The 22,708-nt window shown below is 44.2% G+C and overlaps 2 protein-coding genes across 12 annotated transcripts in view; both read left to right on the top strand.

Moving 5' to 3' along the window:
* The window catches only part of LOC102453009 (inter-alpha-trypsin inhibitor heavy chain H3-like), a 48,566-nt gene extending 31,515 nt beyond the window's left edge, over positions 1-17,051 (top strand). The window contains exons 14-20 of the mRNA XM_089781076.1: positions 2,240-2,394; positions 5,642-5,689; positions 8,575-8,688; positions 11,308-11,512; positions 12,901-13,073; positions 13,703-13,814; positions 15,086-17,051. Of these exons, the coding sequence (XP_089637202.1) occupies positions 2,240-2,394; positions 5,642-5,689; positions 8,575-8,688; positions 11,308-11,512; positions 12,901-13,073; positions 13,703-13,814; positions 15,086-15,233 (955 nt within the window). The 3' untranslated portion in view covers positions 15,234-17,051. The remainder of the gene's footprint in view (positions 1-2,239; positions 2,395-5,641; positions 5,690-8,574; positions 8,689-11,307; positions 11,513-12,900; positions 13,074-13,702; positions 13,815-15,085) is intronic.
* A 202-nt stretch (positions 17,052-17,253) lies between these two features.
* The window catches only part of LOC102453268 (inter-alpha-trypsin inhibitor heavy chain H4), a 55,271-nt gene continuing 49,816 nt past the window's right edge, over positions 17,254-22,708 (top strand). For all 11 annotated transcript variants that reach the window (XM_025186977.3, XM_006127586.5, XM_075939375.2 and 8 more), the window contains exon 1: positions 17,254-17,474. In XM_025186977.3, the coding sequence (XP_025042762.2) occupies positions 17,400-17,474 (75 nt within the window). In that variant the 5' untranslated portion in view covers positions 17,254-17,399. The remainder of the gene's footprint in view (positions 17,475-22,708) is intronic.

Genomic DNA, 22,708 nt, shown 5'->3' with positions numbered 1-22,708 from the left:
ATTAGGCAATACAGTCGACAAGCGGAGATCAAATATTTCTTGAAGCAGTTCTTTTGGCTTGCAGTCTGATTTAAAGTTAGTGGAATGTATACATTTCAGGAAGATGATTTTGTCACAGAGACCTCTTGAAATTTTGTTGTTGTATTTTTGTTGAAACTGTTCAGCCGCTGAATATAGATCTTCATCACTTAGTTCTCTGAACTCTCAAAGGAATCCAAAAAGGGTAAAAATTTGTCGGAGTGACTCAAATCGATGTGTAAAACCAGATTTGGTAGAGTCAATAATAATAAAAAAAATTGACTCGAGAGTGCCTTTCTGCATCAGATTGAGATGTTAGGCTGTGATTGGTAGAAAACTCAGCTGAAATGTCAATACCCTGTGCTACTACTTTGGACTCGGAAAGGATTGTATCCCATTGATATTTTGAATATCTTTAAGAAGTTGTTCGATGTTATCCCTCTTAACATCTAATGTAGCTTTGCATGCTTCAATTACAAGATTAGTTTCGTGGATGATTTTTAGCAGATTCATCCACATGAACACCATTAAAATGCATTCAAATGTGCATGTATACTTCTGAATTGACTTAAGCTCAATGTAAGCCTGTGCAGTGAGAGTAAGAGATTCAAGTTCACATAGAGCCTTTCTCACAGAGTCCAAATGCTGTGCAACTGGTTTAATGCTATCAATTTGTATTGACAATCTTATTGTTGACATGCTGTGAAGGGAAACAGGCAGATGCTGCTTCAGAATTTCTTACTTTTGAGGGCTGCTACTGAAGAGGCTGTACGATTGCTGGATTGTTCCAAAGTATGTGATTGCTTCCTTGAATGATTCAGCACAATCAATGCTGACAAGATTTAGTGTGTGATTGCCACAACTGGAAAAAATAAAGTTTGCATTTTGCTCAAGAACTGCTTATGCTCCATTGTACTTCCCAGCCATATTAGATCCATTTTCATAGGCTTGGCAAATGAAAATTTAATTTGAAGCCTTCCAAAGCCAGGCAAACATGGTAGGAGACCGGATTGGCTTACAGGGGAAATCCTTGGTAAACTTAAGCACAAAAAGGAAGCTTACAAAAACTGAAAACTTGGACAAATGACCAGGGAGGGGTTTAAATGTATAGCTTGAGAATGCCGGGGGGTTATCAGGAAGGCGAAAGTGCAAATGGAATTGCGACTGGCTAAGGATGTGAAGGATAACAAGAAAGGTTTCTACAGGCATGTTAACAAAAAGAAGGTGATCAGAGAGGGTGTGCGGCCCCTACTGGATGAAGGAGGTAACCTAGTGACAGAATCCCAAGCATTGTTACAGGATGGGGACCAACTGGCTAGGTAGCAGTTCTGCAGAAAAGGACCTGGGGGTTACAGTGGATGAGAAGCTGGATATGAGTCAACAGGGTGACTTATGAGGAGAGGCTGATGGAGTTGGGTCTGTTTAGTCTGCAGAAGCGAAGGGTGAGGGAGGATTTGATAGCAGCCTTCAACTTCCTGAAGGGAGGCTCCAAAGAGGATGGAGAGAGGCTGTTCTCAGTAGTGATAGATGGCAAAACAAGGAGCAATGGTCTCAAGTTGCGGTGGGAAAGGTCCAGGTTGGATATTAGGAAAAATTATTTCCCTAGGAGGGTAGTGAAGCACTGGAATGGGTTCCCTAGGGAAGTAGTGGAGTCTCCATCCCTAGAGGTGTTTAAGTCTCGGCTTGACAAAGCCCTGGCCGGGTTGATTTAGTGGGATTGGTCCTGCCTAGAGCAGGGGGCTGGACTTGATGACCTTCTGAGGTATCTTCCAGCTCTATGGTGCTATGATTCTATGAATTTGTAATACGTGAGCAGTAATTTCTTTTCCAGTTTTTCCCTGAAATTACCAAACAAAATGAATCATTGTTCAACTGAAACCTTTGAACTTCCTACAATTTTAACATATCGAACAACCAAGGTCATCTTTTCTTTATGAGAACAGTCTGGAGTGACATCAATAATAATTGAAAAGTACTTTGCATGTTGTATCTCTTCAAGAATTGTTGTTTGCACACATGTAGTATTTCTAAGAATATGATTTAAATTATTAGGACATAACCAAGGAATAAAAAAAAAATCTGAATTCAGTGGTTGTGGCTGATTTCAGAGGAGACTGCTGCTATTATGCCGAAAAATATAATGCAATGTTTAATGTCTTGACTTTGTAGAAAGTTTTTAAATAGGTGCAAGTTGCTGTTCTGCTTCTCTTCCTGCATTCAGCATTTCAGCTGAAGAAGAAAAACGAGAGAATCTTACAGCAGAAGCCCTAAAGCTCTCTCTGAAATATAAATTTGTGACGCCACTCACATCCATGGTGGTAACAAAACCAGAGGATAATGAAGATAAGGAAGCAATCGCTGATAAACCAGCAGAAGGTAGAGACATTTTCATAGTTTGCTTCATAATCTAATCTGAGATCATTTGTGTAGAGCTGGTGGGATAATTAATTGTGAATAAATTATCTGATGTATTTAATCTTATTTTACATTCACTAATCATTCAAACACAGACTTATTTCTGCACATATGCTAATTATCCATAAGTTTTCAATTAATATACAGACAAACAAAATTTGTGTTACATGTTGTTGGTCATTTTTAGCATCAGTGGCATAGTGTATAAATTTTTCTAAAGTACCTGAATGACTTATGAACCCAAGTTTCCCTGGCTTTTAATGGGACTTAGAGTCCCAAATCATGAGGTGGTTTTGAGAATCTTCCATAACCTAAAACTTGTTCTTTCCCAAATAATGTGAATAATTAGCATAATCTTTCCTACAGTTTTGGTTAAATTGTATAGCTCTTAGACATAACAGAGAATGTACCAAATAGCTCTCAAAGATCACCTTTATCCTCCACTGTGCTCTAGCTGCTTTTTTCTCTATGGGTATGTCTACACTACCCCGCTAGTTCGAACTAGCGGGGTAATGTAGGCATACCGCAATTGCAAATGAAGCCCGGGATTTGAATTTCCCAGGCTTCATTTGCATAAGCGGGGCGCCGCCATTTTTAAATCCCCGCTCGTTCGAACCCCGTGCCGCGCGGCTACACTCCTCATTCCACGAGGAGTAACGGTAGTTCGAACTAGGAACGGGGATTTAAAAATGGCGGCGCCCCGCTTATGCAAATGAAGCCTGGGAAATTCAAATCCCGGGCTTCATTTGCAATTGCGGTATGCCTACATTACTCTCCTATTTCGAAATAGGAGGGTAGTGTAGACATACCCTATGTATGTTTGATATGCTTAGAAATGTGGTGTAATGTTAAATACAGACATTCCAAGCAACGGATTCAAAATTATGTTAAATTAGAGCTGGTCAAAACATTTTCATTGGAAACTGGAGGTGTTTTCAAAAGCTAATTTTGCAGGAAAATTTTAATTTTTGTATTACTGTTTTTTATTTTATACAACCTTTTGCAATAAAAAAAATTGGAAACCTTCCCAGCATTTTTAGTTCTGAAACTGTGGGTTACTCCTCATTTTCCCAAACTTTATTACTATTTGCCAGCTACAAAATACTGGTAGAGTAGAGCTGAAAAACTTCACTCGTCCACAGTTTGACCATTGCCAACTTTTTCTAGTCCCCCCCCCCCCCACCTGCTTTTTTAAAACACAATGGGGGATATTGAGCAAATGGAGAAAATTCTGCCTTCTTATGCTTTCAGGTTCCCAATTTTTGGCAGCTGGAAAACTGTCATTGTTGAAATTGAGATAGGGTAATAGCTTTTAATGGACCCACTTATGTTGGTGAGAGAGACAAACTTTCTAGCTTCAGGTAAAGAAGAAGAGCTCTTTGCAACCTCAAATGCTTGACTCACTTACCAACGTGAGCCCAGTAAAAGATATTACTTCACTCACCTTGTTTATCTAATCCTGGGATCAACCTGGCTGCAACTACACTAAATACTACAATGTTGAAATTGTAAACTTTAGAGAAAAAGTAATATTTCCAATATTTACCAATGATTCTCTAATTTTCTTACAGTTACTCAATTTTCTCTGATTGAGAAATATTACAAAAAAGAGTGGGAGGGAATATTTTCACACTTTTAAAAAACGATTTGAGGTAAAATAGGACTCCCCACCCAAGCAGCTGTGCAGGTGAAGGGCAAGTCCTTTCCCTCCCTAGCCTGGACTAGCCATTAGGAGCTCCCAGCTGGATTGCTCCCAGGAGCACGGAGGTGATTGGATTTCATGGGGAAAGGCTTATTTCATGACCCAGGACTCGTTTTTTGCAGCTCTGAAATTGGCAGGGCTCTATGTGCGACAGCCCTGCTCACAGAGGGGGGCAAAGGGGAAAATTGCCCTGGGGCCTGGTGAGTCAAAGACGCCCAGGACTCCAGCGGCTCCCACTGGCAAAGTAGCAGCAGCTGCAGCCAGACCACCGGGCCCTTGAAATCACTGCTGAAGCACCGCATGGCAGTGCTATGGTGGGGGGGGGGGCACGGAGGGCTGGCTGCCATCAGCCCCACCCCTTCCACCCTCAGCTCCGCCCCTTCCGGGAGCACAATCCCCACACCTTGTCCAGGGGCCCAGGAGCGCTGCTGACATGTGATACGAAATGTGTCCAATATTTATGAAAAGTACTAAGCATCATTTGACAGGAACCACTTGCAGATTATATTAAGATTATATTAATCTTTTAAGTCCGATGCTTTATGAAGTAGAACGGGGTGAGGAACCTTTTTTGATTCGGGGGCCACTGACCCACAGAAAAATCAATCAGGAGCCACACACAATCAGTCAGGGGCCATACACCCCTCTGGGAGGCCCCCAAGTGAGAAGGAGAAAGACGCTCCCCACATTCCCCTCACAGATCAGAGCCTAGGGGGTCTGGCCTAGTAGATTTTGTGTGCTCCAGCCCTGTAATGGGGTAGTGGGGGAGCTGAAGCACCACAGCGGGCTCCCCAATTCTGGGCGGGGAGGCTGAGCCTTGGAGGCCAGATCCAGGCAAGCCGGGGGTGGGGCCTGAGGTTCCCCACCCCTGAAGTAGGAGGTTACAAATTAGTTTATCCATGTAGCTGTGTGATTATGCAATTGAAATTTTATACCATGACACTGACTTTTACATATGATACTGCGTACCCAACTCTTATCTTTTATTCTTCCTTTGGAAGGTCACCTGTGAAAGATTCCCCCAAAACACCTTTGTGTCAGAGAGTAAGAATCATGTGAAATAATGGATACTGAAGATTCTTTGAGAGAGGAAAAAATGTACTCTTATTAATTCTGATCAGGGCCAACTGAGACAATTAAAGAAATGAAATATCCAGGACATTTTTCATCCTGTTTTCCACCCTGTATCTTGAATGTAGCTACAGTATCTAAGGTTGTAACAGTGAATAGCTTTCTTTTTTCCCTAGCAACTTGAACTGTTGTGAGAAAATACTTTTCATCAACAGATCCTCTTTGAAACAGTATTGAAAATGGTTTAAGTGGTAATGTAAACAAGATAAAATGGTATCCAACCCCATTTCCAAAAGCATATTTGAAGCTTGTAAGGAGTTGTAGGGGAAACTATTTAAAACTTCAATAGATGTTAGTTCTAAAATCATTTTGATTCATCTAACATGTCAATCTCTCTCTCTCTCTCTCTCTCTCTCTCTCTCACACACCTGTCAGATACTTCTATTCTGTCTAGATACAGAGTTCATTTAAGGGCACACTCTGGTAAGTGTCTTTTTTTAAAACATATCTATAAACCATACAGAGTTCTCCCTTTGGCGAGAACAAACCTGTGATGTTTAAAATATTTATATCTAGGTTTTTTGTTTGTACTGGCAGTGCACATCCACACGCGACCTCAATATTGGTGTTGCACATAGGAAAATTCAACCCGCCCAAGGTTGGAAAGGGTTAGAGGGATCACCGGTCCCTTGAACTGCTGATGCCCTACAGAGCCCAGCACCTGCACCCTTCCATGGGAGTGGGGGGCAAAGCTCTCTGCAGGGGGGGGCTGTGGTGGCAGGAGCTATGGGATACCGGAGCACTACAGGGCAGAGAGGCTCACCTGCAGCCTCAGGGGAGCAGGCAGAAGGCATGGGCAGCAGCAAGCAGTGTGTGCCTGCGGGACAGAGGCCTCAGGAGGAGCCCTGAGTGGCCGCACCACTAGCCAGACAGAAGCATGACTTTCCCCTTGTGATGGACCGGGCCAGGTCTGGGCACCACTGAGGGTATCAGCTCAGGGCAAATTGCTCAAAACCCGGGCTGTTTACAGCCCTCGACTGGAGACCTTTCCCAAATAGGCCACACACCAGTCACACCGAGCGCTTCAGTTTCCAATCTGGCCAGCAGGAAGCCTCACAAGCAAAACCCCTCAGACACCCCAGCTTTCCCTGTGCCACAGTCTGACCCAGACCTTACACACAGGTGAGAGAGTATAAAACCTGATCTCACCAACTCCAGACAGACCCTCCCAGTCCCAAAGAACCAGCCACAGTCCCAGGCCAATTTACACTTTAGATCTTACCCACAAGAGCACGCTGGGTCAATCCTTTAGATTCTAAAATCTAAAGGTTCCTTAATAAAAGAAAGAAAAGGTGGAGAGTCAGGTCGTTACATACGTCAGTCACCAAGTGCTTGATGCAGGCTCTGAGCAGAGATGTTACAAATTGCCAGCTTAAAAGTCTCTGGTGTACACCCTGAATCAGAACGGGTCAGCAAATCCTTCCCGGCTCTCTGTCCCTAGCAAGGAAGCATCTGGAAATCAGGAGCAGGATTGAAGACAAGATGGAGACGGCCTCACGGCACTTTTATGTTCCTGGTGTCTCCCAAACTGGAGCTGGTCACATGTTCAAGTGACCTGTCTGTGTTTCACGTGCCAGCAGCCACGAGGCACAGGCTGGTCTGCAGGCTTCCAGACGCCCTCCTCAGGCGTGTATTGGCCACTCGGAGAGCCACTGTCCATGGAGCAGGGCTAGTTAGAACAGCCATTCACTGAACAATTCCTCACAATAGGCTGCTCCCTCCCAGACAGAGAACATTCAACCTACAAAAACAGAGCCCATATTCATAACTCCACATACAAACAACATGCAAGTACCTGAGCGTCATAACACGGAATCAGCAGAGCGTAAGCTCACATGGCCTCCTTTCTACAGAATTTGGAGCAAACACCCGAGGGTGCAACAGTGGTTTGTCTGCTCACTTCAAAATCCAATAACATGATGCCCCTTCCTCCCTTCTCTCTCTAATGCTGTGACCTCCTGCTACTCCAGAGTCCTCTGGTCTGTAGGCTCATGCCGCTTGCTGTTGCCAGGGGACAGGGCTGGCCACTGGAAGTGATATGCAGTGTGCCGCTGCTAGGGCACCATGAAATCCGGTGCAGTTTGGTGCCCCAAGTTACATGGCGCCCTATGCAGCTGTGTCGTTTGCATATCGGTAAGACTGAGCTGCCTCTACAGCAGGGTGGGGAGCCTCTTTTGGGTCAGAGGCAACTGGCCCGCAGAAAAATCAGTCAGGGCCACACACAAGTGAGAATGCGGTGGGGGGGGGACCAACCTCGCAGACATGGTCCCCTACTGATAAACAGAAACAAAAGGAGACACCTCACTCATGAAACTCAGGGTGTTAGGGTTCCCCTTGCATCCAACCCGGGGGGGAAGGGTGCGCCAATGCTCAAAGCTTCCCCCTCCTGGCTGATTAACTCTTTTGTGGGCCAGGAGCTAGTAGATTTCATGGGGTCCCCCTACACTCTGAGATGGGTCCATAAATGAGGGGTTCAGTGTACTGGAGGGGGCTGCTGGGCATAAGCTGGGGGTAAGAGTGCAGGGTATGGACAAGAGGTAGGATGCAGGAGGAGGCTGGGAGTGGGGGTGCAGCATCTGGGCAGATGGGAGGGTGAAGGAGCAGAGTGTGGGTCCAGAGTCTGGGCAGGAGGGAGGATGCAGGAGCAGTCTGCGGGTGAGGAGTCTGGGTTGGAGGGGGATGTGCAGAAGTGGGGATGTAGTAGGGGTGGGGGTCTCATTTTGTCTCTACATGCTTGTGTTTGTTTTATATTTCTCCTTTGTACTTTGACCTAGTTTTTGTAGGACTCTTTTTTAAATTTTTTTAAATCATTCAAGATCTCCTGATGAAGCCTGGGAGGTCTCTTGCCATATTTCCTATCTTTTCTATGCAGTAGGTTAGTTTACTTTTATGCCCTTAATACTGTCTCTTTGAAACTCTGTTTTCCCCTTAGAATTGTTTCCCATGATATCTTACTTACCAACTCCCTGAGTATGCCAAAGTCTACCACCTTGAAATCCACTGTCTTTATTGCGCGCTTGTCCCTTCCTACCATTTCTTAGAATAATGACCTCTATCATTTCATCATCATTTTCACTCACGAAACCTTCCACTTTCAAATTCTCAATCAGTTTCTCCCTATTTGTCAAAGCAAATCTAGAACAGCCTCTCGACTTTCTGAAAAAAAATGTCTCCGGTGCCTTCCAAGACACTCCCAATAAATGAAGTATCTAATTACTAATTATCTCAGCCATAACTTACTGTTTCTTTATCATTGAGAGGCTGTTTTCAGAAGTCCTTTAATCTGAGACATTGTAATGTGTTTGCAGTTGATGGAGATCCGCATTTCCTTATAGAAGTGCCAGAGAAAAAAGACCATCTTTGCTTCAATATCAATTTAGATCCAGGTGTGGTGTTAAACCTAGTAAATGACCCTGATACAGGTGAGTACATATTTATCTAAGATAAAATAGCAACAAGTCCAGGAGGGAAAGGACAAGAAATAATTTTGATTTTGAACTGAGAAAAAACAGGTAGGAGGTGATACCACCAGTTCTTATCTACGTCCAGATAAAATGTGTTTGATAGGAGAGGCAAGTGAATAAGGATAATACAGGGATGGATTTAAGCAGCGGTGCTCCCTTTATTAACAGCTCTGTGGCAGGTAACCCCGGTGTTAGGTTATCTGCCAAATAGCCCCATAGTAGCCATTTAAGTGGGTCCAGTGAGGATTTACAGGGCTCCTATCACAAAAAAGACCCTCCACTACCTGCCCGAGGCTCAGCTTGCTCTGTCAAACCTCTCATGCTACCTGCAGCAAAGAGGACCGAGAAGGCGACTTTGGTCTATGAACACCTCAGGTCTCCCCTTTCCCTGAGATCTACCAGCAGAATCCCAGCATTCCGGAGGCCGGCCTTGTATCTGCATTGGGCCCTGAGAACATTCCTCAACAATTCTAAAATTCAGTTACATCCTTTTCCTCTTCAACCCATCTCCACATTGCTGTGAGGAAGGTGAAAAAAGCTTTCCAGGCCTCAGCCATGTAGCCTGAATAGGAAAAATTCCTTCCTGCTGTAGTAGGAAGAGGGCCCATGAGTGGTGGGTGAATGGCTGGCTTGGAGAGACAAGGCCCAGCCCTGTCCCTTCTGTGTCCATTGGAGCCCAGTCCCTCCCCATTGTGGCTGCTGCCCCCCATCCAAGGCTAGTGCCCTCTCTTGCCCCCTCACATATAGCCGGCCAGAGTAAGTATAAGGTCTGACACTGGGTTCCCAAAGTACAAAATACGCCACACAGGTATCTGTCAAACACAAGTAGCTTATTTCTTGACAGCTAACAGCTGTGCCCCATAAATGGAAGAACAATATAACGAAGAAGCAGCATATCTTGCGTCCCTCCCTGCAAGCCTGGAACCCCGGGTAGGCTGCGGACAAAGTGGGAGGTTGTCTCAGCTTCCAAGGCGCCGGTACCCAAGGCCCATCGTTGAGGTTCGATTTGTTAGGCTCTGAGGCAGCCTTAAATACAGTTTTCCCTGCCTTGTTTTGCAGTTTGGAAATTTCCGGGGATTACTCATTATGTGCTGATGTAGGGCTTAGCTGTTAGTTATCGATCTGGTTCTGATCTGGATCTACTTGTTCTTTGGCCTTGTTTACGTGATCAGTATGTTAGGGTAAACAGAATTGTTTATGCATTCTTGCCCTTTACCCTTATCTTATACTTGTTCTTGCTATACTGGCAACAATGCTTATCTTAAGTGGCGTATGTTCCCAAAGACTTGCTTCTGGCTCGTCAGATATTGGGAAAAGGGAAAAGGGGTGGGGAAGAATGAAAGCCTCACCACCCCCTAAACTAGTACCTACAAAGTTCTTCCGCAATTGACCACTACACCACACCAGCCTGAGGTCAGTGCTAATGTGCACAAAGCTTTGCTGATATGATGCATCTCAGAGGGTATGTCTAGACTACATGCCTCTGTCACCAGAGGCATGTAGATTAGGCTACCAGACATAGGAAAATGAAGCGGCGATTTAAATAATCGCCGCTTCATTTAAATTTACATGGCTGCTGCACTGAGCCGACAAACAGCTAATCAGCTGTTTGTTGGCTCAGCGCGATAGTCTGGATGCGTGGTTGTCGACATCAAAGGTATTTGTCGACCACCCAGGTATGCCATGTAAATTTAAATGAAGCGGCGATTATTACCTATGTCTGGTAGCCTAATCTACATGCCTCTGGCGACAGAGGCATGTAGTCTAGACGTACCCAGAGGGAGTGTGGGCGTCTCTGGCCAACCGAGGGGGCAGTGCATAGTCCCACCTCTGACTGATCTGCATGCATTGTCACAGGCATCCACGTGTTAGTGTAACACTGACGTTGACACATAGAGCTCAGACCCAGCTTTGTCAGCAATTAACCTGTCCGGGTGCCTTCGCACCTTAATGGTCTTGTGATCATTGGTGGTTTGCTCGAGGCTGGTTGTGCCAGCTGTCTGCGCTGAGTGGGGATGGCATCCAGAGAGAACACACTCATGCAGCTGAACATCTGGTGTTCTGGGAGGGAGCGTGGGTTTAGAAATCCTAGGCAAGGTTTATGCTGATGATCGTGCGGAACAATCCCTTGTCCCTGTGGGTGGTCACAGGGTACAAGGGTGTCCTTGAGAAGAAAGTGCCTACTCCCACGTATACCCCCTTTTCATTCCAAAAGTGTTTGCTGCCTTCTGAATCCAATTAAGTCTCCTGCCCATCAAACCAGGTGGAGGCACTCTGCTTGTCCATCTCTTTAAGTGACACACCACCTGAACCTCACTTCGCTAATGCTCCCCAATGCAACTGTTATGTCAGTGGTTTAGAGCTTCGTGTGCTGGAGAAGTCAAATGAAAAGAAATGTAGGCAAGAGACGGAAGGAGAGACTGGCAGGGTAGTAAATTGGTAGCCAGTGAAAGGATTGGAAATTAATCTATAAAATGGTTTAGCTGCCCAGCACTTTCCTTCTTCACGTCATGCCTCAGCATTTCCTCCGCACTACCCATCCATAAAGTAATCACACATTTTGTTCCCTCGTAACAGGCATCACCATTAATGGACAGCTTACTGGAAAAAAGAAAGTCAGCCACAATGCACAGACCCAGAAAACATATATTGGAGCACTTGGGATTGTAAATACACAGCTGGCTTTAAAAATGGAAATAACGACTGAAACAATCACCCTCCAGAATGGCAGAAAGACAATCGCTTTCACCTGGCTTGAAACAGTCTCCCTACGCCAAGCAGGGTAAAGTATAACACACAAACCTATGCTTGTTCACGAATGTTCAAACTTACGAAAATGTTAGTATCTCAATGCCACTGCCATCAGCCTAATTATAATCGGATTAGCAAGTACTTGGAAGCCAGCTCATTCCCATGCATTTTCAAAGTGGTTTATTTTTTACCTTGACTGGTTAAGCTCTTAGACGACAATACACCTTTATTTTGGGATTTGGCCTCAGTGTAACAAGAGGCAACAGTCTCAAGCAAATACTTGGCGCTTGGGGGTTATTGGCAAATATTTTTACAAGCTCATAGCAAAACCCTTTTATTGCAAAGACTGGGCGTTGAGCAAGTGGGCAATATTTTAAAAATGTATTTATATAACTAAATTTCCAACATTTTAGTTCTCTTGAAGATGTATTCATACAATAAAAAAAAAGTGTTTAGAAACAAAAGGCTCAGCCACTGGTCCTGCTAGGCCAGGGGTGGGCAATAATTTTCCAGGAATTTGCTAAGTGGACAGGGGCCACACTTTTCTATGATATCAGTGGAGGGGGGCAGAGAGTTTGGGACTGAGTTTGGGTACAGGAGGGAGCCCTAGGTAGGGAATAGGAGTTCAGGGTCAGGGAGGAAGTTTGAGTGCAAGAGGAAGTTGCACCTGGGGCAAGGGTGCAGAGGGGTTGGGTGCAGGAGGTAGTTGTGATCTGGGCAGGGAGTTGGGGAGCAGGATGGAGGGGTACCAAATTCAGACTTGGCCCAGGAGATGCTTACGATAGGCAGATCCCAGCCAGTGGCTCAGTGGGATCCTCAGGTGTGGTCCCTGCCTGTCGTGTCTACATACACTGCTCAAAGCTCCCGGCTACTGGGGCCAGTGTGTGTGCCTGTGCACAGCCTGCACCTTGAGGGGAGGGAGGTCTAAATGTTTGGCAAGCTGGATCTGGCCCACAGCTGCATTTTGCCTGCCCCGTGCTGGGCCCTGATTCAAGAAATCCCTTAGCTTAGCATATGTTTAAGTGCTGTCCCAAACGGATGCTTTCCTGAATTAGGATCTCAAATATGAACAGTCCAATCCTACAGCTACCTGCAAACAGACCTGCATGGAACCTCACTGATTTCAGTGATGCTCCAGGTGAGCCCAGGAGTGTGCACGGAGCTGCAGGACCGGAGCCTTTGTCTCTTCACTCTTGAATTTTTGCTCCCACATATTAAGTATCTCTCTTTCACATATGCTATTTGACATGGATCCGCAGGAAGTTTTGTTACAAAGGCACATCCTGCTCTGCCAGATGGATTTTCCATAGATTCCCTGGTCTGTTAACGTATTGTCCATAATATTAAATGCTGAAAACCAAAACTGAACAGCTAGGAGGTCTCTTCACAAATTCTATCTTTTCCTGTCTTCTGCTGCAGTTGGACTATGAAGATAAACAGGAAAAAGAATCTAGTGCTTTCATTTGGAGGTGGTGCAACTTTTATTGTTGTTTTGCATCAGGTGTGGAAGAAACATCCTATACATCACGACTTCCTAGGATTGTACACACTGGATACTCACAAGGTGTCTGAACACACCCACGGACTATTAGGTAAGAATTCACATCCATTAGAAAGGAGGAATACTATCTTAATTTAAAAGACTGACATTTTCCAGACTGCCAGATTCATTTAAGGAGAAATAATCATATGTCCATATTCTCAGAGCTAAGGTGCTCAGAATATTTAAAAGTTTCAATTATGTATTAGCTCTTTTGTTGCATGTTGTCTTAGTTTGTATATTAAGAGCAAAATTGGGATATAGGGCTATAACTTCAATAAAAGCTGCATTATGAAAAAAACTGAGAATGTGAAAATATGTTTTGTAAGTTAGAAATAGTGCATAACCCATGTCTTAAAATTATAGAAATTACAAATGGAGATGACCTAATAGATCATATTTAGCGCATTCTCCTCAGGTAATTACAGAAGTTTTCCCTGCAAGTGCATTTTCATGTGCTGTGTCCAGGCTAGTTTTAAATGTTTCAAGATAAGAGATTCTACTACTCTTGAAAAAGAATGCCATCGACTAATAGGTCTCCCCATTAGGAAGTTTTCTAAGAATTTTAATTGTATTCCCTTAGTGCTAGTTATATCTCCTTGTATGTATCAAATGTAGCTTACAGCAATCAGTTGATTTAACAGCAGATTTTGATACTGTGTTTTCTCCATTTATTTTCAGGACAGTTTTTCCAGCACATTGATTTTGAAGTTTTTGACATCCACCCTGGATCAGACTCTGAGAAACCACATGCCACAATGATTGTCAAAAACAATAGACTGTCAGTAACGAGGTAAACCAAACGTTTAGAAAATACTTCCCTTGCCCAGAAAAGATCTTGTAATTTGCAGGAACAACGATAGGAAAATTGTCTAGCTGTTAGCTAAAGGGCTAAGAACATAAGAACATAAGAACGGCCGTACTGGGACAGACCAAAGGTCCATCTAGCCCAGTAGCCTGTCTACCGACAGTGGCCAGCACCAGGTGCCCCAGAGAGGGTGGACCGAAGACAATGATCAAGCGATTTGTCTCCTGCCATCCCTCTCCAGCCTCTGACAAACAGAGGCCAAGGACACCATTTTATCCCCTGGCTAATAGCCTTTTATGGACCTAACCTCCAAGAAATTATCTAGCTTCTCTTTAAACTCTATTATAGTCCTAGCCTTCACAGCCTCCTCTGGCAAGGAGTTCCACAGGTTGACTACACGCTGTGTGAAGAAGAACTTTATTTTATTCGTTTTAAACCTGCTACCCATTAATTTCATTTGGTGTCCTCTAGTTCTTCTATTTAAGGAACTAATAAATAACTTTTCTTTATCAGCCCTCTCCACACCACTCATGATTTTATAGACCTCTATCATATCCCCCCTCAGTCTCCTCTTTTCTAAACTGAAAAGTCCCAGTCGCTTTAACCTCTCCTCATATGGGACCCGTTCCAAACCCCTAATCATTTTAGTTGCCCTTTTCTGAACCCTTTCCAAGGCCAAAATATCTTTTTTGAGGTGAGGAGACCACATCTGTACACAGTATTCAAGATGTGGGCGTACCATAGGTTTATACAGGGGCAGTAAGATATTCTGGGTCTTATTTTCTATCCCTTTCTTAATAATTCCTAGCATCCTATTTGCCTTTTTGACCGCCGCTGCACACTGTGTGGAAGTTTTCAGAGAACTGTCCATGATAACTCCAAGATCTCTTTCCTGATTTGTCGTAGCCAAATTAGCCCCCATCATACAGTACGTATAGTTGGGGTTATTTTTCCCGATGTGCATTACTTTACACTTATCCACATTAAATTTCATTTGCCATTTTGTTGCCCAATCACTCAGTTTGGTGAGATCTTCTTGGAGTCCCTCACAGTCTGCTTCTGTCTTGACTATCCTAAACAGTTTTGTATCATCTGCAAACTTTACTACCTCACTGCTTACCCCTTTCTCCAGATCATTTATGAATAAGTTGAAAAGGATTGGTCCCAGGACTGACCCTTGGGGGACACCACTAGAAATGCATCATATCACAAAGTGGCATTATTCAGTTAATTCATGCTTTTTATCTTTGTTTCAGGGTCAGTGAGAAAGATTACAGAAAAGATCCCAGCCATGGAGCAATCACCCCCTGCTGGTTTATTCATAACAATGGAACAGGATTGATTGATGGAGCTCACACCGACTATATTGTTTCCGACCTATTTAGCACACCACTTACAAACTAAGCACCAAACTTACACGTGCAGTCTCATACTTTAAATAAAATGCTTCTTAATAGCTAAGAAAGTCAGCTGTAAGAAAACAATACAGAGAAAGAAAGTTGCTTTTACTCATTTTTAAATGAAGCTGATCTCTGCGGTTTTTATAGTTTGATTAGCAAATGGCATGTCTCAGTACCCTGTCATGGTATTTTGCCCCCATCCCTAACCCACATTTAGAGCTTGCTTGTATAGGGAAATTGACTGGACAAGCTATTGCAGAATAAGCTATTCTGCCATAACTATCTCTTAAAGTCCTGGTCTACACTAGCACCTTAGTCCGAAATTAGCCCCCCAAGGTTGAATTTATAAGCGATGCATCCACACTACCAAGCCTGTTATTCCAGAATAAGGGGCCGTGGAATTCAAACTCTATACTTCTGCTTTTTAACACTATTCCCGAACTTGTGGGTCTGAAATAATGTTAGTGTGGACACTCTGGTGTCACTAATTCAAACTAATTGGCCTCCTGCAGCTTCCCAGGGTGCTTTGTGGGGCTCTAAGTCCGAAATAGCATGTCCACATTTATGGAACCTGCCTCGGACTACATTCAGTTCTTCCCCATAGTGAGGACACCGAACTTCGAATTTGTATCGGGTGTCCAGAAGTCGAACTCGGTAAATTTGAAATAATCTCACAGTGTAGACCCAGTGTGCGAACATTATTCCAGAATAAGAGTCAGTGTATTTTAGAAGAATGGGAGTGCACTAATGAAGTTGAAATAAAGTGACTTTTATTCCAGAATAGTGTGTGCATACAGGGAGTTATTTTGATCAATTTCTATGTGGAGACAAACCCATATATTGGATGAGAAGAAGGAAAGAGAGAAAAAAAAACAATAACCAAACACAAAAACTAGTGACAAAAGGAAGACATAAGAAGTATTGTCATTCAATGCATGCTCAATGCTATTATTAATTGTTTTATATTTCATGCTAAACTCCTTGAAAGGAACAGAAAGATTGTCATTAACTTCAACAGGCTTTGGCCCAGACCTTTACATGCTACAGTAACAGAAAAGCCTTCAATGCATGACTCTGCTTCCCAAAAGACCCTCAAATTACAAGTGCACTGGGAGGTTTGATCTTTTTCTGCATTTCCATTTTCAATTCCATTATTATGCAAGACTGAAATGTGGGTGCACGGAAAAATTCTACTCTAATACCCTTTGCACTTCAAATGAAGCCATAACAGAATTCCAGGTGAATCCTGTATCTGTGTGCAAATTTGGCCTAAATAATATAGATTGCAACATGAACAAAACAGATACCTTAGTATCTGTCATGTCTTAAGTACTTCAAAAGACTATAAAGTATTCTGATTGGATCTAGTGGTTTGTGTTTCCTTATTTCTGAGACTCTCTAAGGCTGTGTCCAGACTCTGGGTTTTTTTCGAAAAATGTAGCCTTTTTTCAAAAAAACTTCACCTGCATCTAGACTGCAGCTGCGTTCTTTCGAAATTAAATCGAAAGAATGCGGCTTTTCTTTCGATGGCGGTAAACCTAATTTCACGAGGAAGACCGCCTTTTTTCGAAAGTGCTCTTTTGAAAAAAGGCGTTCTTCAATGCAAACAGGGGGTTTTCAAAAGAGAGCATCCAGACTGCCTGGGTGCTCTCTTTCGAAAAAGTGGCTTGCTTTTTCGAAAGTTCCGCTTGCAGTCTAGACGCTCTCTTTCGAAAGAGGCTTTTTCGAAAGTATCTTTCGAAAAAGCCTCTTTCGAAAGAGGCTTGCAGTCTAGACATAGTCAAAGGGAAGAGTGCTATAGAAATGCAAAGTGTTATTTGACGATGTCCATATGTCATTTCAGATACCAAAGCACACAAAAAGGTGCAGTTGCCTTTTGATTCCATGTATGTCTGTAAGTTCTATGATAGTAATAGACAGTTTGAGCTAAGTGTGAGCAGCAAATACATTGGAACCTGTTAAATGTGGACCCTAAATGTATGGGTCCCGTAAAAGAAATATTAGGATTATAACACTTCCAAACAAATGTTTTAGGAAAGCTATTTACAGTGTGTATTGTGTAAATATTAGGTTTGCAGTCTTCCCAGAATTTCTACATAACCCACATACTGATTATTCATTAACTGAATCTAGTAAATAGGTTTTCATTTTGAGATCTGGTGTTTCCAAAATGGAAGGGCGAGTCTTTGTCGCAGTGCTGGTGTTTTCCTCACTTACAGTATTAACAGAAAATACTGAGCACAAGGTATTTAGTCTGTTTGTTACTGAGAGAATGTTCTAGCTGGTTTCCTAACTTTTCAACCAAATGTAAGTGATGAATGACTTTTCAGTATTCAGCCATGTGATGCCATGCATTTATGTTGGAACTGTTAGCCAGTCAATGTGCACATACATGGTGGTGTGAGAAGGGAGAGGGTCTACTAGCCACTCTACTTTAGTCTGTTGAAATGTAAGCAGGAATGAGAGGATTTACAGATTTGTCTCACCATATTCTTCCCTGGGAATGTTAAGTATCTGTTTGTGTAATCAGTCTGGGAGGGAGACTTACTGTGTCTTGTAGAGAAAGTTTGATAGAGTTTCAACTGCTTGCAGCAGGGCTGAATTTGGCCCATTAAATTGATAGCTTCTTTAGAGGAAATAATTAGTTTCCATGGGATGAGGAGGAAAGCAATTAGGTTTTTTTAATAACTTTGAAGCTGAAAATGTTTAATGCAATGTCATAAATATATCAAAAGGGTGTAGTAAATGTCCTAATTTAAAAAAAATACATTTTATAAAACATGTTTAAATGTTTATTCTTTATTTCTGATGATAAAATGAACTCATGCATTGGAAAACTTCACAAACTTTTATAAAACCATCTTTGATGTGAAACGTGCGACGTGCTGCATTGTTGGATACTTTTAAAAAAAGATGTGGGTCTGAAATTCGGCCCTCTGCTTCTTGGGCTACTAGATACCAGGGAACACTGCAAAGAGGGTGATGTACTTGGCCTTGGGACTAGTGCATTAAGAAACGTTCAGGGATTGCTCTCTAATGATGCCTCCTGGGAGACAAATAGGGCTAGATTCAATCCTGCATCTGAGGTTCCTTCTGAGACCAACACTCTGGAGCCGTAGGCCAGTCTGTTGGCGGTGGTATGTGTTAGAGCAGTCTTGAGGTTGCTCTAAACTGATTCCTGTTCTCTTGGACCATCTACCATTGGAGGCTGGCACAGCAGAGCTCCACCCAGGTCCTTTCTTTCTCTGACATAGTGATTAGGAATAGTCAGCATGGATTCACAAAGGGCAAGTCGTGCCTGACCAATCTAATTAGCTTCTATGATGAGGTAACTGGCTCGGTGGACGTGGGAAAGTCAGTGGATGTTTAGCAAGGCTTTTGATACGGTCTCCCACAATATTCTTGCCAGCAAGTTAAGGGAATGTGAATTGGATACATGGACGGTAAGATGGATAGAAAGATGGCTAGAAGGCCGGGCCCAGCAGGTAGTGATCAACGGTTCGATGTCAGGATGGCGGTCAGTTTCTAGCGGAGTGCCCCAAGGTTCGGTTCTAGGGCTGATTTTGTTCAATATCTTTATTAATGACCTGGATGAGGGATGGATTGCACCCTCAGCAAGTTTGCAGATGACACTAAGCTGGGGGGAGAGGTAGATATGCTTAAGGGCAGAGATAGGGTCCAGAGTGACTTAGACAAATTGGAGGATTGGGCCACAAGAAATCTGATGAGGTTCAACAAGGACAAGTGTAGAGTCCTGCACTTGGGACGGAAGAATCCCAAGCATTGTTACAGGCTGGGGACCAACCAGCTAAGTAGTAGTTCTGCAGAAAAGGACCTGGGGGTTACAGTGGATGAGAAGCTGGATATGAGTCAACAGTGCACCCTTGTAGCCAAGAAGGCTAATGGCATATTAGGTTGCATTAAGAGGAGCATTGCCAGCAGATCCAGAGATGTCATTATTCCCCTTTATTCAGCTTTGGTGAGGCCACATCTGGAGTATTGTGTCCAGTTCTGGGCCCCCCACTACAAAATGGATGCGGACACATTGGAGAGGGTCCAGCGGAGGGCAACCAAAATGATTAGGGGTCTGGAGCATATGACTTATGAGGAGAGGCTGAGGGACTTGGGTCTGTTTAGTCTGCTGAAGAGAAGAGGGAGGGGGGATTTGATAGCAGCCTTCAACTTCCTGAAGGGAGGTTCCAAAGAGGCTGGAGAGAGGCTGTTCTCAGTAATGATAGATGGCAAAACAAGGAGCAATGGTCTCAAGTTGTGGTGGGAGAGGTCCGGGTTGGATATTAGGAAAAACTATTTCCCTAGGAGGGTAGTGAAGCACTGGAATGGGTTCCCTAGGGAAGTAGTGAAGTCTGCATCCCTAGAGGTGTTTAAGTCTCGGCTTGACAAAGCCTGGGCCGGCTTGATTTATTTGGGATTGGTCCTGCCTAGAGCAGGGGGCTGGGCTTGATGACCTTCTCGTGTCTCTTCCAGTTCTATGATTCTATGATAAGGGGATGGTTTGATGAGAACATGATCTTGGTAACTAATTGACCATTCATTATCAGTGGGAAATAGGTCAATGGAGGGATGATAGGAGTTACTATAGAGAACTTTCTGGGTGTCTGGCTGGTGAGTCTTGCCCACATGCTCAGGGTTTAGCTGATCGCCATATTTGGGGTTGGGAAGGAATTTTCCTCCAGGGTAGATTGGCAGAGGCTCTGGAGGTTTTTCTCCTTCCTCTGTAGCATGGGTCACAGATCACAGCTGGAGGATTCTCTGCATCTTGGGGCCTTCAAAGTATTTGAAGGCTTCAATATCTGAGATATAGGTGAGAGGATTATTCTAAGAGGGGTGGGTGAGATTCTGTGGCCTGCACTGTGCAGGGGGTCAGACTAGATGATCATAATGGTCCCTTCTGACCTTAAAGTCTATGAGTCTATGAGTCTATGAGCCCTATGACAGACTGTGTGGACATTGGGGGCAAATGACTTTTTAGATCAGCTGAGAACTCTCTCGTTGCTGGAGCAATTCTCAGCTGGCCACGTATGACCAGAGTTCACCTGAGCAACACTAAGGCGCCAAACAGAAAATAACTCTGTCTCGTGAGATGATGGGGAAATCCAAGTCTCTTCCATCACAGGGGAAGTTACTCTTCAGTGGGAAGTAAGATTTTGAAGACTGGCAGGGCCGCAAACACCAGAGGGTTTATTTGTGGATTACTTGGAACCCGCACAAAAGGCCAGAATTATTTTCCTTCTGTTCCTTTGGGGCTTTATTTTTACCCTCTTCTTTTGAAGGCAGCTGGAACTGACCCCGCTGGCTTTGTTTTTGCCACAGTAACTCTGATTTCTGGGAAGAGTAACAAGTGGAATTTACTTCAAGTGAGCAGCAAGGCAAGAAGCCAAGGAACTCGGGAGTTGAGAACTGTGACCATCTCACAGGGGGGACCCTCAGTGGGACGTTCCATTTAGAGCTCTCTGTCTCTGATGTGAATTATGGCAGGATTTATGAGCAGCGAGTGTTGCAATGACAGTGTAACGCAGTGGGTCTCAACCAGGGGAACATGTACCCCTGGGAGTACTCAGGGGTCTTCCATGGGGTATTCAACTCAGCTAGATGAGTGTTTCTGCAGCTAGAAGTTGCAGCCCTGGTGGTATTACAGGCAGAGCCAGTCTTAGGGGCGGGCAAGCCGGGCGATTGCCTGGGGCCGCCATTTTCAAGGGGCCGCTGAAATGTAACACAATGAATTGTAGGTATAATGGGGAAAATATGCATGAGCTTTGGCCAGATATTTTCCATGTTTTCTTGGCAGCAATTAACAGATGAAACGGTGCCAGGGAAGCTCGAAGTGGATTCATGGGCTGGTTTGCTCAGTCAGCAGGAAGGGCGTTTCGGGATCCTGCCCTGACAGACACCGCCCCACAGAGCGAGTCTCACTCCCAGCAGCAGGGCCCGGTGTTTGTCTGTCTCCCTGTCTGTCAGCAGTGTCCCTGCTATAGCAAAGACCCTGGCACTATCCGGTAACTTCCCCCAGCATGTGCTCCAGACTGTCCCTGTATCACTGCAGCCCCGGGCTGCATTCTCACAGCGCCACAAGCTGCCCCGCCCTGCACTGAGGCTACTTCCTCCGGTGCCAGGAACCCACCTCTGGCTCCCCGCATCTGCGGCTCCCTCCCCACCAGACACGCCCAGGAGAGTCTCACGTCTCGAGACAGCTCCCCCTAGTGTCTGTATTTCCCAGCCGGGCCCAGGGCATGAGGCAGTAGGCGTGGCTGGAAGGTAGGAACCCTCTTAATTGCATGAAAATCACTGTGGCAATTTTTCGTCGCCTTTCTTCGAAGAGCAAATCAATCAACCACACTAGATAATTTTCTCATGCTTCAGAAGTGGTATCAGCAGTGCGCCTCATCCGACAGTCGGAAAGGTGTCAGTGAGTGTCTCTAATTCTTTTAAAGGAAAATGAGATGCAATGCCATAGCAAGGAATTTTGTCGCCTAGGGCAAGATCAAACCTTAACTGCCTTTAATAATTAATATATCTATCAAAATAATTTGCAAATGCTTCTTTAAAATATTTCATTATCATATATGCAAATTTAAGGATCAAAGAACATTTTTTGAGTATTCGGGCTAACACGGCATATTGTCGTAAGGGCCGCAAAAATAAATTTGCCTGGGGCTGCCAATTGATTAGGACTGGCCCTGGTTATAGGATGGACTTAGGGGATCACAAGTGGAGGGCCATTGTTACGTCATGGTAAGCAGAGTAATTGGGATCCCACATCAGACACAGCCCTGTAAAACTAAGTTATGTGCATCAGCCTTACTGCCTTGGGCTTGGCCTGCAGCCAAGTCTCAAAAGTGAAAAACTGGCTCAAGTCTGGCACTGAAATGCAAGCCCCCACATTGATATCCCATTCCCTTTATTTTATAATTAAATGGTAAAAATGAGAAAAATCTGCCATTTTTCAGTCATCATGCACGGTGACACGTTTGTGTTTTTATGTCTGATTTTGCAAGCCAGAAGTTTTTACGTGAGGTCAAATCTGGGATACTCAAGACAAACCAGACTCCTGAAAAGGGGTACAGTCATCTGGAAAGGTTGGAAACCTCTGGCGTAGTGAACAGTAAGGCGCTGGTTATTTCTTTAACAGGTTTATGAGCCCTCTAATGCTGCTCACTGACTTCTAGAAGCTAGCCAGAGCAACAGTATGAATGCACTGCTGGGCCTTGCATGTTGGGAGTATTTACTAAATGCAGTTTGTTTGGACCCCTCCTTGCCTTGGTGGTCCTTCATGTGGACACCACGCATGCTTTAATTTATGGACCGCCGCGTCCAAGGACCAGGTCAGCAGTGAAAAGACAGACGACAGCCAGCATCCCAAAGAGGGAGAGAAGGGGGTTACACACTTGAGGTTTTTCATAATTGTCCCATATGTTTTGATCTGACTGTGCTTTTTTTCATGGAGGTCTTTTGATGGCTTGG

Source organism: Pelodiscus sinensis, chromosome 11, assembly GCF_052426305.1.
Source record: "Pelodiscus sinensis isolate ZL-2025 chromosome 11, ASM5242630v1, whole genome shotgun sequence".
Lineage (NCBI taxonomy): Eukaryota > Metazoa > Chordata > Testudines > Trionychidae > Pelodiscus > Pelodiscus sinensis.
This window is presented reverse-complemented; position numbering and strand designations above follow the sequence as displayed.